The 15,440-nt window shown below is 44.3% G+C and overlaps 2 protein-coding genes across 4 annotated transcripts; both read right to left on the reverse strand.

Annotated features, from left to right (window-relative positions):
* Nucleotides 1-192: 192 nt before the first annotated feature.
* Nucleotides 193-7,797, reverse strand: LOC120650549 (probable plastid-lipid-associated protein 10, chloroplastic). Of its 3 annotated transcripts, XM_039927714.1 has the most exons (9): nt 7,550-7,797; nt 5,117-5,427; nt 4,923-5,031; nt 4,674-4,814; nt 4,144-4,239; nt 3,817-3,897; nt 3,128-3,214; nt 2,738-2,793; nt 193-644 (listed from the first exon to the last, which is right to left on the reverse strand). In XM_039927714.1, the coding sequence occupies exons 1-9, from the start codon at nt 7,739-7,741 to the stop codon at nt 362-364; spliced, it is 1,356 nt and encodes a 451-aa protein (XP_039783648.1). In that variant the 5' UTR covers nt 7,742-7,797; the 3' UTR covers nt 193-361. The 3 variants fall into 3 exon arrangements, with proteins under 3 accessions (XP_039783648.1, XP_039783649.1, XP_039783650.1); XM_039927715.1 differs by lacking the exon at nt 7,550-7,797 and having other exon boundaries at nt 4,927-5,031; nt 5,117-5,395; XM_039927716.1 differs by lacking the exons at nt 193-644; nt 7,550-7,797 and adding an exon at nt 2,171-2,662 and having other exon boundaries at nt 4,927-5,031.
* Nucleotides 7,798-7,971: 174 nt separating this feature from the next.
* LOC120650551 lies at nt 7,972-11,336 on the reverse strand. Its single transcript, XM_039927718.1, has 3 exons — nt 11,161-11,336; nt 9,016-10,402; nt 7,972-8,347 (listed from the first exon to the last, which is right to left on the reverse strand). The coding sequence occupies exon 2, from the start codon at nt 10,343-10,345 to the stop codon at nt 9,914-9,916; it is 432 nt and encodes a 143-aa protein (XP_039783652.1). The 5' UTR covers nt 10,346-10,402; nt 11,161-11,336; the 3' UTR covers nt 7,972-8,347; nt 9,016-9,913.
* Between the last annotated feature and the right edge of the window lie 4,104 nt (nt 11,337-15,440).

The raw sequence follows: 15,440 nt of genomic DNA on the forward strand, positions 1-15,440 counted from the left end.
ACTCAGCCAGTAGAAAAGTGATACAAGTTAAGTTGAACAGCCAAGAATGCCCCAACATCAGCAAGATGACTAGGATGTTAGGCAAAAGCTTATATGCAAGGTTCAAAAACTAGAACATCTTATTACTCTGTGGGTGGGGCTGGGGTGGCGGGGGCAGATGTGCCGCTTTCATGTTTAATCATCAGTTACAACTTACGAAAGTAACAGCTGACGAAAATTAGATAAAAGGAACTACCATAACTAGAGTTCAACAAAAGTTACGGCTGACGAAAATAAGAAGATAAAATGAAAGAATAATTTACAGGGTACCAATGATACTAGAGTATAGAACAATTCAATTGACTTTATTGCCACAACCGGATCAGAGTTCTTCACAGAAGTATGAGCTAGCAGGGACCGGATTTTCCGAGAAAGCTGGATCACGACTCACAAGAGCAGGAAAGTTCTTCACGTTTGCATCAATCATTTCTCCCGAAACAATTTGTGCACACGATTCGACCGAACGATACGAGGGTGATGTGCGTGGCTGGGTTGAAGGATAATGAGGACCAAGTCCCTGTAGGTGACACAGCACACGGGCGACATTTCTTAACAATGACTTCTGAATCCGCTTCTTCATACATTTAGATGGAAAACGACTGCGCCTGCTGCCACATTCAGCATTAAAAGGCATTCGGCATTAAGAGACATGCCAACTGTATATCATAATGGCAAGAAAGCAGATACTAGAGAAAGAATATCAACTGAATCATGAAACAGTATCTCAATAAAAAAAAAAGCTGGCACTATGTAAAGCCTACCTATCTCAATAAAAAAAGCTGCCATCAAATCCGATAAACTACTTCAAAGTTCATCAAACACTAAGCAGTTCAGCTACCAGAGTTTACATTTCAACATGGTATTTCTGAAAAATAATTAAATAATAACAATGGTGTGTGTAAGATAGTGAGATAGAACCCCAAATTGCCACCAAGGTTTCGAGTAGATTCAAATATACATTGCTTCAGTTATTATACATGGTCTGATTGGATTGCCTCTTCCTGTCCAAGCTATCAAGGAAAGTCAGGAAACTGGTAAGCAAATCTTCAACAGGACTTAAAAGAAAAATTTGTCCAGAAATCTAAAAGTTAAGCAGAGTAAAAAACCAATTCAATGTTGCAAGTTCATCCTGGGGTCTGGGATATAGTTAGCGTAGGAAAGTTCAAAGGGGGGCCAGCAACTTTGGTGTAGAATCCGAAACAAGACACAGCAAGTCTGAGGCCCCACCACAACAAAAACCATGTAGTGTAGGGATGGCCACATGCACTTACCAGGAAAGCATCATATCAATATGAGATTGCCATAACAAAAGTGTCTCTACAAGCATAAGGAAAGAATATCCTGACACTGGAAAAAGAATATTCCCATATATTAGCGCAACAAAACAAAACTGACCTAGGGCTTTCCATAGAAGATGTGACAAAGTGTAAATTCAAAAAATAAAACCAATCAACTATACTTTACTCAATTACGCACAGCAGACTCTAAACTCTGAAGTAGGAGCAACATGGTTTAATAGCATGTAAAGCCCAAAGCCTTGTGTGCTACAGGTGTGTAGCATAAGTACAGTTGAGCCAAAGTGGATTTGCTCAATTCCCAGTCCCAAGCTTGTGCAAGTGCAATTTTTGAGGTGTAGTTATGACCATGTACAGTCATGAATCAATCCAGGAAACATGACATCCTACTTTCCATTAGAACCTAATCAGCTGCCACTGCCACAATTTCAGCAAAGAAACTTGCTGCCTAACTAACAACTGTTCTGTGTTATGGTCCATGACTCTGAACAACCTTGATCTAAACAAGGGTCTCTGGAGACAGCATGGAAAAAAAAAACAAAGAAGGTTGCAGGCAGGGGTGGTAGTGCTCTGAGTCTAAATCAACTGAACTGGGGAAACCAAACTAAATTATAGTGCGTGAGTTTACAAATTGCTATCCTTTTCTCTCTCTCTCTCTCTCTCTCTCTTAAATTTGTGTTTGGAAAGGGAAACTGTGAGGATTGGACTGATGAAAAACATATAACTAGATCAATCGGTAAATGTACTCTAATAAAATGATAATCTCATAGTATAGTATAACAAAGTTAGGAAATAAGGTGAAATTCGATCTCAGATACCACAAAAAAGTCAATGTCTTCGAGTAGAATACAAGGAACATTGGTTTTACTGATTGAAATGTTCAATTCTGTAGGTACAGTTTCAGTAATCATACAACAATCAAATGAAGTAGAAATAGAACTATTTCAGGAAGCCTTTGGCATCCACAGCCAGCTTTCACCACAATTGGTGTACAAAAAAAAAACGTGTTGCATGTAATCTCTTAAAATCAAAATAGAGCATGGTAATCTCTTATAATACGAGAATGAGGCTGTAGTTACATATTCATATGTCTAATAAACAACTCATGTAGATTGCCAATTTTCCATGAAAGGTATATACCTCTTGCAAGTGGGAAAACTGAAATACAGCTGCCATGTTGTTAGATGATACTCTCTTGGTTATCAGAAGACCTTCATAAGAGAGGTTGAGCTCTACTGAAAATAAATACTCCCCCACCATCAACCGAACGACCCAACAGCATATCACGGTCAAGGTAAGAAAGATAATATAGTCCTCCAGGTGAACGTCTGACATTCAATTCAGTTTGATAAATACCAAAGGCAGGGAACATGAGAGGAAAATTTGTTAGAATGGAAAAGTACCTTTCAGGACCACTAACAGGAACTTGAGCTCGAAAGGTTTTAAGGAACTGCAATATCTGCATGAACAAGCCCGGTACAAAAATAAATAAAAGAAAGGTTCCTTTCTGAAGAATTTAGGATTGCAACATTTAAACCTGGTATACTTGTCCAATAATAGATGATAAAAAACGGCAACATCTCTTATAATGGGAACCAATGATGACATGTTGCATGCTGTGGTAACCAGCAGCTCTCAAAACTACAGAATCTACTGTATAATGGGAACCAATGAAACCTATATATGCCGGTAATTTTCAATGACCAAGTATAAGAAAATAATATACAGTGAAATTAATGATAATATGCAAGTTAACAGTAACTTATTGGACATAAACTGAAAGGCTGGCTTACCTGAAGGCTCAAAAATGACCGAGGAAGTATAGCAGGAGCTATTAGTGCTTGAAGCTGCTCACTTATCTTAATATTTTCAACAGCAACCTGGGAAACAATGGATCGTAGTTCAAATTAGCAACTAAAAGTAAAAAAAAACACGGTTACAAATGAAAATGAAGATGTATTTTCTTTTTCTGCAACAAAAGAGGGCAGAATCTCTTCTACTCAAGAAAGCTAAAGGGTTGAAACAATGAGTTCAGGTCAGGAGACAAGTGCCAAAAGTTTAGGCATCGCAGAACAGGGAAATCAATAGCCACATCAAAGGTCAGCACTTACTCAAACCTCCCCAAAAGCTTAATGGTCAACGAAAACTAGGAAGGAGAGCAAATGATAATGCAAAAATGGCCCAATATTGCAAATGACTTGTACGCATCATCTAGTCAGTCTCGGTCTACCAGTGACATGTTGTCTTCTTATATAGCATTTAGCATCATCTTGCATGTGAATTGAATTGTGGAGAATACTTACTGGCAATGTATGAATTGATACTATGCTACCTAGCAAGCCAGTACCCAATGCCTCATATGTGTGCTCTTTTTTTTTTTAACATAGCAGACTAAATATCTCGCCATGTAAATGCCAAATCTTTCCACTGCAACTTTTTTATTAGATAATCATAATTAGATATTTTCAAAAAGGAATATTACCTCCTCAAATTGAAGAAAGATGTTGCGCTTAGACAGGACAACAAATTTTGCAGAGACCATCAGTGTTGCACCTTCTTGGTCCTATAATGATTTCTAAAAGAATCAAACATGAAAGAAACTGAAAAGATAACAAGGGAACCACCCTTTTAACATTTTGACTGCATAGTACATAACATTCATAGTTTCAAACGACACAATTTTGCAACTGTTGCAATTCCAGCTACAGCTCTGATCTCATTCGCAATCAACCGAACACCGGTGTAATAATGACTTACGATTCCAAGTTTTTCGATATGCCAAGAGGCACAACACGCATACAAGGTTTACCTCTAGCAAGTTCTCGATGCTCCACCGTACAACATTCCTCACAATTCCACCATCTGACTGATCTTTGCACTCGAATTTCTGGTAGATTTGCCCCACCTGCATTAATAGATCCAAAAAAAAAACACAACCCTTGTCACAAGGCTTCCAACACTTCCCTCCAAATTACTCAAAACGATTGCATAAACACACAGGTAATAAACAGTAATGGGTCAAATGCACTATACAGAGAAAGCATCTTGTTGATAATGATATACGAGCAGTGGAAACTCATCATCTCCAATAGCTCAAGTGTTCAACCTGTCGAGAGACAGTATAAAGTGAACGGAACTGAACTTAAAAGGCACTTTTCAGCAAGCATTCCTCAGTATCAAACATTCAAAAATGTGGAAGTTCCCAATGTCTCCAGTAGTCCAGTTGATCTCAAATGTAACGGCAAATCCAATTGATTGCTAGGTGATTCCTCTTAGCAGGCAACTAGGCATCCGATTGCAACGAGGAACTAGGCGAGATTGGGTAATGCGCTAAGATACCTGTAGGAGTGGGAGCCTCTCGGCCGCCTCAAACAGCACGAGCACGTCCGACGCCGAGGTGTAGCATAGCCTCCAGGTGCCGTCGAGCGCCGCGAGATCAAGCGGCGCCCCCTCCCCGGCGGCGAGCTCCTCCACGGCCACCTAAACATGACGTACCAAAATCAAATCGAACCCCGTCGCTGTTTCACAAACGGCGCCACGACGCGTGAGTACAGGATGACTCTAGAGTATAAGCAGCAGGCCTCGTACGTACGACGGCCTCCTCGATGGCGGCGCGCTGGTCGGGCCCCGCTGCGAATCCGCGCCGCGTTTCCTGAACCGCGCGCAGCAGCTCGTGCTTCCTCCGCTCCTTGTCCTCCTGCGAAACCAGAGAGCGTCAGAGAACACTTCGGGGTTTGTTTTTTTTTTTTTGCAAGAGGGGGAGGCGCTCGCGGAGTACGTACGGGGGAAGCCGAAGCAGAGAGCGGGGCCGTGGCCGCCGCCGACGCGGCGACGAGGGGCTGGCGGAGACGGGGCTCGCGCGGAGGGCGCGAGCGCAGGCGGGAGGCCGGGGGCGGAGACCGCGACTGCGGCGGCGTGGCCGGCAGGCGGCGGAGTGAAGAAAGGGCGGCGGCGAGCGCCATTTTTTTTGCGCTGCTCCTCGGTGGTGAGCACGGGCACAGCCAGCTCGTGGCCTGGCCTTGCTGCTGACATCCCCTCGCGGCCTCACCTGCCATTTACTCCCGTGGGAATCCATAGCTTCGCTTTCGACGGCCTGGATAATATTTGGCACGGAATTTTTACATCTTTACCATTATAATGGCGCGTTTAGTTCCCAAAAATTTCAACTCGAAATTTGTGCCTCTATCTTTGAACACGTGTATGAAGTACTAAATGTAGTTAAACAACAAAACTAATTACACAGTTTGGATATACACGGCGAGATGAATCTTTTGAACCTAATTAGTGCATAATTAGCCATAAGTGTTACAGCAACCCACTTGTGCTAATGATGCGGTCAAAGTCCTCAAAAGATTCGTCTCGCGGTTCCCAAGTGAGTTCTGAAATTAGTTTTTTAATTAGTGTCCGAAAAGTCCTCTGACATCTGATCAAACTGTTGATTTGACAACTAAAAATTTTTGGTTTGGAAACTAAACACGACCTAATAATGAACGCACTAGCACTCGACTCGATTACTACTCTTAAAATAATACTATATATTTATCATTTTTATCTCGCGACTCCTTCATTTCTACTACTTTTGTCTACGTGCCACGCTATGTCAGCTAGGGTTTTTTTCCCAACCGGACACCCCAAACCGGAGCACTCCGGTTCCGGTTTACCGGACCGGTTTGACCGGTTACCGGTAGAAACCAGTCAAATTCAAATTTGAATTCAAAAAACTCAGTTCAACTGGTTCGTACCGGTATACCGACCGGCTAGACCGGTTTACCGGCCGGTTTGACCGGTCTGAATTCAAATCCAAATTTAAAATGACATGTGTAACCGGTTTGGCCCGGTATACCGGCCGGTTTGACCGGTTTACCGGCCGGTTTGATTGGTTTACCAAGTGGGCTTTAATGGGCCGTCTCATTTTTTTCCTTTTTTGTTTTAACTTTAAATGCCCTAAAAGTATGTTAAACAGATGAATTTTTCAGAAAATTTGACACCATTATATTCGTCGCACCTTGAAGTGTTTTAGGAATTTTTTGGGAATTTTTTATTTTTTTCAAATTTAAATTTGAATTTTTAATTTGAGCCGATTTGATATCGACCCAAATCGGAACCGGACTAGTTTGACTGGTAAACCGGACCGGTTCCCACCGGTTGGGTGAACGCTGATGTCATCACGAAACGGTAGAATACGGTCCGCAGGGTGACGTGAAATATCTTGACCGTCCCTGCTCAACTTCTCTCTTATTCCTACAGTTAGATCCCGCAGCTTCTTCTCACTGTTAGATGGGCCACACCCGTCACTGTCAGGTGGGCCACACCCGTCAGCTTCGTCTCCCACCTCCGGCCAGATCGCGCTTGGCGATGACCGACGCCTGCAGCGCCGCCAGCACCGCGTACGCCAGCGCCTAGTCGCAGGAAAAGACGCACCCGGCCAGGGCCCGGCGGCGATGCGCCATCAGCTGGGGGCCGCCGCAGCAGCAGTAGCACCGCGCCGCCTGCAGACGGCTGTACCCGGCGGCCACCCTCACCTTCCACTCCGCCGCCCGCAGAGGAGCGCCCGCAGCGCCAGCTCCGCCACCCTCACCTTCCACTCCGCCGCCCGCAGAGGAGCGCCCGCAGCGTCAGCTCCGCCACCCTCGCCTTCCGCTCCGCCGCGGCGCCCGCCATGGCGGCGTGCTGGCGGCCGCCGTGCTCGTGCAGTAGGGCGAGCGAGGCGGCACCTAGCTAGCTAGCTAGAAGCAATCATCGAGGTTCACGGGATTGATAAGATGGTGTGGCTCCATCCATCATCGATGATTCGATGCCCATTTTTATAGCGGAAGAAAAACTAGCTAGTGCGCGCGAGTGTGGGGGTCCAGGTCCTCCCTCAGTGTGTGCCGTGCGTCTGGTGATTTATTGCGGGCATCATCACTGGCGCCGGAGAGGGCGCGGTAGGTGCGGCTCCTCTACGCCGACGCGGCGGCGCTGACGAGCGACCAGAGGTGAGAGATGAAGCTGACGGGTGTGACCCACCTGTCAGTGAGAGAAGCTGCGGGTTTCAGCTGTTAGAAAAGTTGAGCAGGGGCAATCAAGACATTTCATGTCACCTTGCTGACCGTGTGCCACGTGGGCAAAAGTGATACAAATAAAAAAATCGCGAGATAAAAATAATAAATATATAGTTATTATTAAAAATAATAATCGAGCGAGTGCCCTCTGTAAAAAAACCCCACAGGCCACACCGTTGAGAACTGTTCAGCGTCCAGCATGTCGCGCAGTGGCGCCGAGCTGCCGGCTGGGCTGTCACGCATCCGATTCCGGCGAGCGCGGCGGGGCAGAAAACTGGCAAAGCCACCAGCAGCAGCGCCACCGGCCCGCGACTCAGCGAGTGTGATCGTGAACACACACAACTTCTGCTGTTCTGCATTTAACATGACGGGGCTGACAGCCCATGACTGTTTGGGCCTTTCGTAGGCCTCTCAAGCACAAAGATGCCCGTGCCGAGCCCAATGCCTCACTGAGCCCAATTTGAAGATCAGAAGTTCAGAACGGACAGAAAACAACAACAAAATGAAAGCAGTTCAAAAAAAAGAAGAAAGCACTAAATATAAAACCTTAAAAAGTCGAAAGCTCTTTATACTGATTATCATTTTCTGAAGGAGTGTAGAATGAACTGACAAATTAACATTAGCCAAGAATATTTGTTCATATAGACATACAAAGGCGGGGGTGTGGGTACCAACGAAACTTCATGCAAAAGAAAAGCACCCACTCCCACTATTCTAACAGTTACATTAAGTAAGATTAACATAACAAGACATGCTTGGGGTGAAAGAAAGATTGTGGGATGGGTGCTCCTGAAGCCACCGAGAGGCTAGTGAGATTTCTTCAAACTGCAGATGGTAGCTGCTCTTCAAACTGCAATACCAAATAAGTTGGTAAAGTGCAGTATTTTTGCCAATTTGGGCGCTGTAGTTATCTGTCTCTCAAGCTTATCTAGCAAAGTAGTAGTATCAACCTCCTCATCAACGATTTATGTTCTGCACAAAATACAGAACACATAATTTCAATCAGGAGTCTCGAACATCACCAACTAAGCGGTGTGTGTGTGTGGGGTGTGGGGGGGGGGGGTGAGGGATGCATATCATCTTTAGGGCTTGTTCGGTTAATCCCCTCCACAAGCGGATTGGGAGGGATTGAGGGGGATTTTGGGGATTCAATCCCTTCCAACCCCCTCCAAAGCCTCAAGGGATGCAAGTTCAGGGCATTTCTTCTGCAGGATGTTAAAAAAATGAAGAAACTATACTGTGCCAAAATCTTAAGGTGCAAATAATCCAAATGCTAGTCGGAAAAGCAAGAATATCATTTGTTTTACATAGAGCAAAGGGACTGCCATGAGTTATGGCATACTATTTCCAGTAAAAAAGGTCATACGAAAGAAAATGAAACAAATTTGTCACACCATGGACAAAAACTGATGCCAGCAGTTGTCAGGTTTGATTCTAATTATCATCTAACATGCAACAATTTCACGGACAACATGCTCTTTTCACTTTATTTTAGATTTAGATGGGTTGCCAAATAATGAAATGTACACAAGAGGACTGGAAGAGCTTTGTGCATATCCATAAAGTTGAGCCTAGCACATAGAGGTGACATGACTAATCATGTTCTGACTCTGCTAAATAATATATAGCTAATCATTTACCTGCAAAGCATGCTGCCCAGCTGAAGCTTAACAACCCTCCACTGCAAACAATGAGAAGAGCCTCCTTGATTAGTTTCTTGCCACTGACGATAGGAAAGGAATCAAAGATTAGCAGTTCACCTGAAAAAACAAAAGAGAGAAGTTAATTAACAAACAAAATTAAGTTAGCATTATATAAATATAAATCATTTAAAAGATCAAAACATTTCCAAAAATAATTAGCACCTGGATGGTCCTGCATACAACAAAAGTTAAGGATAAAGACAAAACAAAAGAGAATAGGAGGGAAACAACAAATGTTAGTAAGATAACCTGTAAAAAAGAGTTAAATAACAGATAGAATCAAGCTATATGAGAACAAACAGTAAACAATATGAGCTTGATCAGGAACCTGTCAAGCAAAACACTAGTCACAGCTGTACAGAAATTTCAGTCAGCAAAGTCAGGTTCCTGCTGCCTGGATTGCAGAACCAAAGAATCCTTCAAAGATTTACATTGTCCAACAAATTTACACAGCTCGATTATATTAAAGCCCATCAGACAATAAATATTAGAAGGACATAGAAAGGAAAAATAACAGAACATAAAGTAAAATAAAAGCAAAAAATGAAAAAAAAAATTAAATAGGACTGGGGAAAAAAGAAGCAGCAAATGATTATCTGAAAGTACTACTGATTCCGAATAGGCAGTTCAACCAAAGTTTACGAGTTACAACAAGGTTCCATGAAACTGAATTGACACTACATAGACATTTATTCAGTGGTCTAAGGAGTCTCATATCCCTTCAAAAGTCTACAAAGAAGGAAGCTCTTATAGTCCCATCTTGTGATCGAAGGGAAAAGGGGGTAGAAAGAACGGAATTAGAAGGCTGGCCGAAGAAAAGTAAGTCTCATTAGCTCTAGCTCAGGTCCATGCCATCTCCAACCTGGCTGGGGATTGGAGACACAGCAGAGTAGGACCTCTCGAAAGGGGAAGGGTGCAGCTGCGCACCACGCCTGCGCTTAAAGGAGCAACCTTCATTGCTGTCAACTTCATGCTTCCTGCGGATACCCCTCACTGCCTGCTGCTCGAGTGGAGAGAGCGGGAACAACTGCCCACTCACCCGACAGAGCGAGTTGTGGTTATCATAGAGGATCCTCTGGTTGCAGTTTTTGTCGCAGATGTGAGTGGTTCCAGTCAGTTTGCAACGGAACATGTTTCCAAAAACGTGCTCATTCTGGCACCTCTTGTCACACTTGTGACTAGGGTTTGACCCTTCTGTGTTAAGAATGGCAGACAAGAAAATCACATTGCTGGGCTCAGCAATCACAGATTTGCCAAATACCTCCATTGCACTGCTGCAAAAAATCTCCTCACAGACCCCTTTCGGTTCTGAGGGTGGAAGTTTCTGCAACCCAAAACAAAAAATGGTTCAGAGTTCTATTTTGGAGCTACTGCAAGTCTGCAATTGACCACACTGCTATTTCTTGATGCTACTGCTGAGCCAACTCATCAGACTAATAATTTAAAGTAATTGGGAATTGTATTGTCAGGAGCCTAATTAGCAATAAATTATAGCAGATTCGTGACATTTTCGCCCAATTCCTGCGTCATAAATCTGCAGAAGTTTTCACTCATGTGCCTGACAATAAAATCTGAGTTTCATCGAATTTTGGCCGAAACTGTAAGAGTTTCATTTCACCAAACCGAATCTGAGATACGGACAGTACAGCTAACAGCTGGCACTGAACCTTAACGAATATAAAATTCGCAAAGTAGAAATATAAAATCTCGCATATACAAACAAAAAAAATAAGACCCTCAAAAGTCAGCATCCATCCCTTTCGACCGTGTAGGCAAACCAGAAATCTTCTTCTTACCAAATATTAAACAAAGGCTAACCAAATACCTAGCTGCCCCACTCCTCCTCTGCCTTTACCACTGCAATTTTATCAGATCTGAACGGTAAAAAAATGCAACCACCTCATCATCCGCAATAAATCCTCATATGGCAGCGTCTCGCGCCACAATCCACATGCAACGCAACCGGAACAGAATAAACAACTGCTAATCCAAAATTTAAACGGACCCTCTTCTTTCCTCGAAACCCCAAAATTGAATTCTCGGGCAAAAGCACGCCTACAGAGTGGAAGAAGGGGGACTTACCGGCAAGGTCGGAGGCGCAAGCCGAGGCAGGGAAGGGTGGGGAGAAACAGCAGGGGACGAGACGACACGGAAGAGGGCTTCGCCCTCTCTCTCTCTCTCTCTCTCTCTCTCTCTCTCTCTCTCTCTCCGCCCCGTGGAACACGAACCTCAGTCAGCAGCAACAGCCGGGAGGAGGGTGGGAGGGAGGACCCTAATTTATAGGATCTGCGGCCTTCATCAAATGACCAAAATGCCCACACAAATGGACCCAGAGCTTTTTTTTTTTTTGATACTTAGACCCAGAGCTTGAGACGTCGACACGAAGCTCGCGCGTGCTCGCGTCCTCAACGTCCCTGAGTGGCTAGCTCCCTGTACGGCGGCTCAGATCCGGCTCGGCTCATGGCTCAACCTGTGGGCCCGGTCTCCGGTATAGTATAGTATGAAGTCAAGCAACGAGCAGTTTGTTCTCATTTCGTGGGGTTTCTAGGAACGATATACAGGACCAACTTGTCAAAATCCCTATAATAATAATTTGAGAGTAAAGTCCGTCACTAGTTCCTAAATTTGTTGGGTTGTGTCAGCCAGTTCTTAAATTTGCAAATTGATCATTTAAATTCTCAAACTTGTTCAACTATGCCATCCTAATCCCAAAACATATAAATCACCCGTTTAAGCCCTCAAACTTGTTCATATGCGTCATCATAGTCTCTAATCTTGGTTTTGAGTCCCATCTGGATCAAAACAGGGCGATCTAAATATTTCATAGTTTTTTCATACGAACTCGAATGAAGATAAACTTTATGTCAAAATTATAGCCCTCGTCACAATCTACACTACAAATTTATAGTTGAAAAGTTTTTTATTTGAAGTCATTTAGTATTTCAAAATTTATAGACCTACAACAATATTTTGGGACCCTAACTAGTTTTAGTTAAGAAACTTTTCAACTACGAAGTTATAGATCGCGTTGAAGGCTACAATTTTGATATAAAATTTGTCTTCATTCGAGTTTATGTGAAAAAAGTTATAAATTATTTTTTAATATAGAGTTTTTAGATCGTATTGTTTTGATCTAGCTGAGATTCAAAATCAAGTTTAGCGACTGGGACAAGTTTGAGAACCTAAACGAGTGATTTCTAAGTTTAGGGACCGAGATGACACAACCTTTGAGGACCGAGATAACTCAGATGAATAAATTTGAGGACATAAACGGTCGATTTGCAAGTTTAGAGACCGGAATGACACAAGCGAACAAGTTTAGGGACCAGTGGGATGATTCTACTAGACCATCTTTCCTAGATATTCTTTGGTCACATGAGGTACCTAGCAATTGTCGACATGCTGCATGTGGTATCACGTGATGTTTTCCGCTCCGCGACATATAATATCTAATGAGTAAATTTCACTATAGGTCCATAAACTTTTCCCAAAGTCCCATCTAGGTCCATCAACTTTTAAATGGGTCATTTAGGTCCACGATCTATTTAAGCGTTGCTGTGGAGGTCCAAATGCCTACACGGAGGCTTCTCTTGCCTAAGTGGATCGTCCAGCGTGGAGGCTGGGTCATGCGAGCTGTTAGATGCCTGGTTTTATTTTGCAATGCAACCCTCAGTGAACTTCCACACACAGACAGCACATCTTCTTCTTTTTTCCCATCTCTCTCTCCTCTTTATTCCCTCTCGATCCCGATCTGATCGACGAGCGAAGCTCGGTCCTCCACCGGGGGAGGGCGCGAGGTGGTGCGGAGGAGCTCGTCCCCTGCCGGGGAGGGCGCGGGGGGGGGGGGGGGGGTGCTGCGGCGGCGCTCGATGCCTGCGCGGGAGGGGGTGTGTGGGCAGTGGCGGCGCTCGACGCCCCTCGGGAGGGTGTGGGGGGGGGGGCGGAGACGGCGCCCGGCCCACGTCGGGAAGGGCGCGAGGTGGCAGCGCCCGGGGACCGCCGGGGAGAGCTCGTGGGGCGGCTGTGGCGCTATGCCTCCGCCGGGTAGGGCGCGAGGCGGCGGCGCCCGACCTCCGCCAGGTAGGGCAGGGCACCGGGGAGAGCACGCGGCACAGCGGTGGAGCTCCGCCCTACGCGGTCACGGCGAGCGCTGCCCTGTGGTCGCGACGGAGTGTGCCCAGCAGCTCCCCCGGCGGCGCGGAGCTTTGGAGCAGACTGGAGTGTGAAATCTCCTGCAGGGATTGCATCACGGTGTGCCATGGCCGGGAGATTGCGAGCGGAAGGTGAACTGCCCCCTGTTTATGGTGAGTGACACTATCCCCAAATCGATTAGCAGCAAAGATTCAATTTTTTTTGCACTAGGGTTAGCGTTGAGTTAAATTGGAGCTGAAACTTAGAGATTTCTCGTTGGTGTAGGGGCCGGTTCTAATGATTTCACAGTAGAGGTGCATCATGGTGGATTCTTCTGTGGAGTTGGTGGTAATCGTGCTTACCTGAATGTGAAGATTTCTTGGTTTGATGAGTGTAAAGCCGACTTCTGGACTTTCATGGGGATTGAGAAGTTCACGTTGATGCTTGGTTATGGGATGGGAGGACCCAATTTGAAGGTGTACTGGCTGCTACCTGGTAAGGATTTGAGTGATGGACTACGCATAATTAGCTCTGATGAAGATACAGTGGTCATGAAGAAAGTGGCAAATAGATTTAAGACATTTGTGTTGTATTATGATCATCACAGCCATATCCATAGTAACGGGGAAGACATAGTTTTGAATCCTCTTTCGTCACTGCCTAAGGTGCTAAGTCCCAAGAAGGTGGATCACATGCCCAAGTTACATGGTGAAAAGCTACCTACATTCTACGATAACATTTATAGCAGCAATGGAGCTGAACATGGGATAGGATCAGTGGGTGGCGGCGACGATGATATTTCAGAATTTTTGGACTCTGACTATGAGGTAGAAGATGACGATGACGACCTATTTAGTGACAATGTGGATAATACAATGATTGATCAGGGTGTTGCCAAGGGCAAGAAAATCTCCAAGGGTGTTGTATCAAGGACAAGGTACAATGTGATGGAGGCAAACAGTTCAGTGAGATATTGGGATGCGATATCTACAGATGAAGAAGAGCTAGATTTGTCTGAATCAGATGAGGAAGGTGAAGTTGGCAAGAACTTGAAGTCATTCGGACCCGAGGATATGAACAACCCAATTTTTAAGATTGGGATGAAGTTTCATTTAGTAGAGGTGCTCAGAAAGGCCATTACAGAGTATAGTCTGAAGCACAGAGTTCAGATCAAGATGCCAAAGAATGACAGAACCAGAATTGAAGCTCATTGTGCTGATGGCTGCCCTTGGTACTTATATGCTTCTTTTGACAGTAGGGTGAGTTGTTTCTTGGTGAAGAGATATGTTGCAGATCACAACTGTGTGAAGCAATGGGTTCTGAAGAGGTGCACAGCTAAGTGGCTTGCAGAGAAGTATATGGATAAGTTCAGAGCAGATGAGAAGACGACACTAACAAACTTTGCTAGAACAGTGCAGATGGACTGGAATCTGACTCCATCAAGAAGCAAACTTGGAAGAGCAAGAATGCCTGCAATGAAGAGCATCTATGGAGATGAGATACAACAATTCAACAAATTGTGGGACTATGGCCATGAGCTTAGAAGGTCCAACCCAGGTACCTCTTTCTACCTGAAATTGAGCAATGGATGTTTCAGCACGTTGTACATGTCACTAGATGCATGTAAGAGAGGATTTTTGAAAGGATGTACAAGCAAAAGGGATTGATTCCTGCTGTGGAGAAAGTGTTCCCTGAATCAGAACACAGGTTCTATGTCAGACATTTATATTCCAATTTCCAAGGGCATTTTAAGGGAGAAAACTTAAAGGACCAGCTATGGGCATGTGCTAGATCAAGTACAATTGAGAAATGGAATATGAACATGGATAAGATGAAGGCTCTTAACAATGATGCATATGAATGGTTGAAGAAGATGCCACCACAGACATGGGTGAGGGCTTTCTTTAGTGAATACCCCAAGTGTGACATACTATTGAATAACAGCTGTGAAGTATTCAACAAGTACATACTAGAAGCAAGAGAGTTGCCAATGCTTAGTATGTTGCAAAGAATCAAGACTCAACTCATGACAAGGCACTACAACAAGCAACAAGAGGCAGTAGAAAAATGGGAAGGTATGTCAATATGCCCTAAGATTAGGAAGAAGGTTGCAAAGAATGCTGAGTATGCCAACACATGCTATGTGCAGCCAGCTGGGAAAGGCATTTTTCAGGTTCAAGATAGAGACATACAGTACATTGTTGACATATCTAGAAGGCACTGTGATTGTA

Source organism: Panicum virgatum, chromosome 9K, assembly GCF_016808335.1.
Source record: "Panicum virgatum strain AP13 chromosome 9K, P.virgatum_v5, whole genome shotgun sequence".
Classification (NCBI taxonomy): domain Eukaryota; kingdom Viridiplantae; phylum Streptophyta; class Magnoliopsida; order Poales; family Poaceae; genus Panicum; species Panicum virgatum.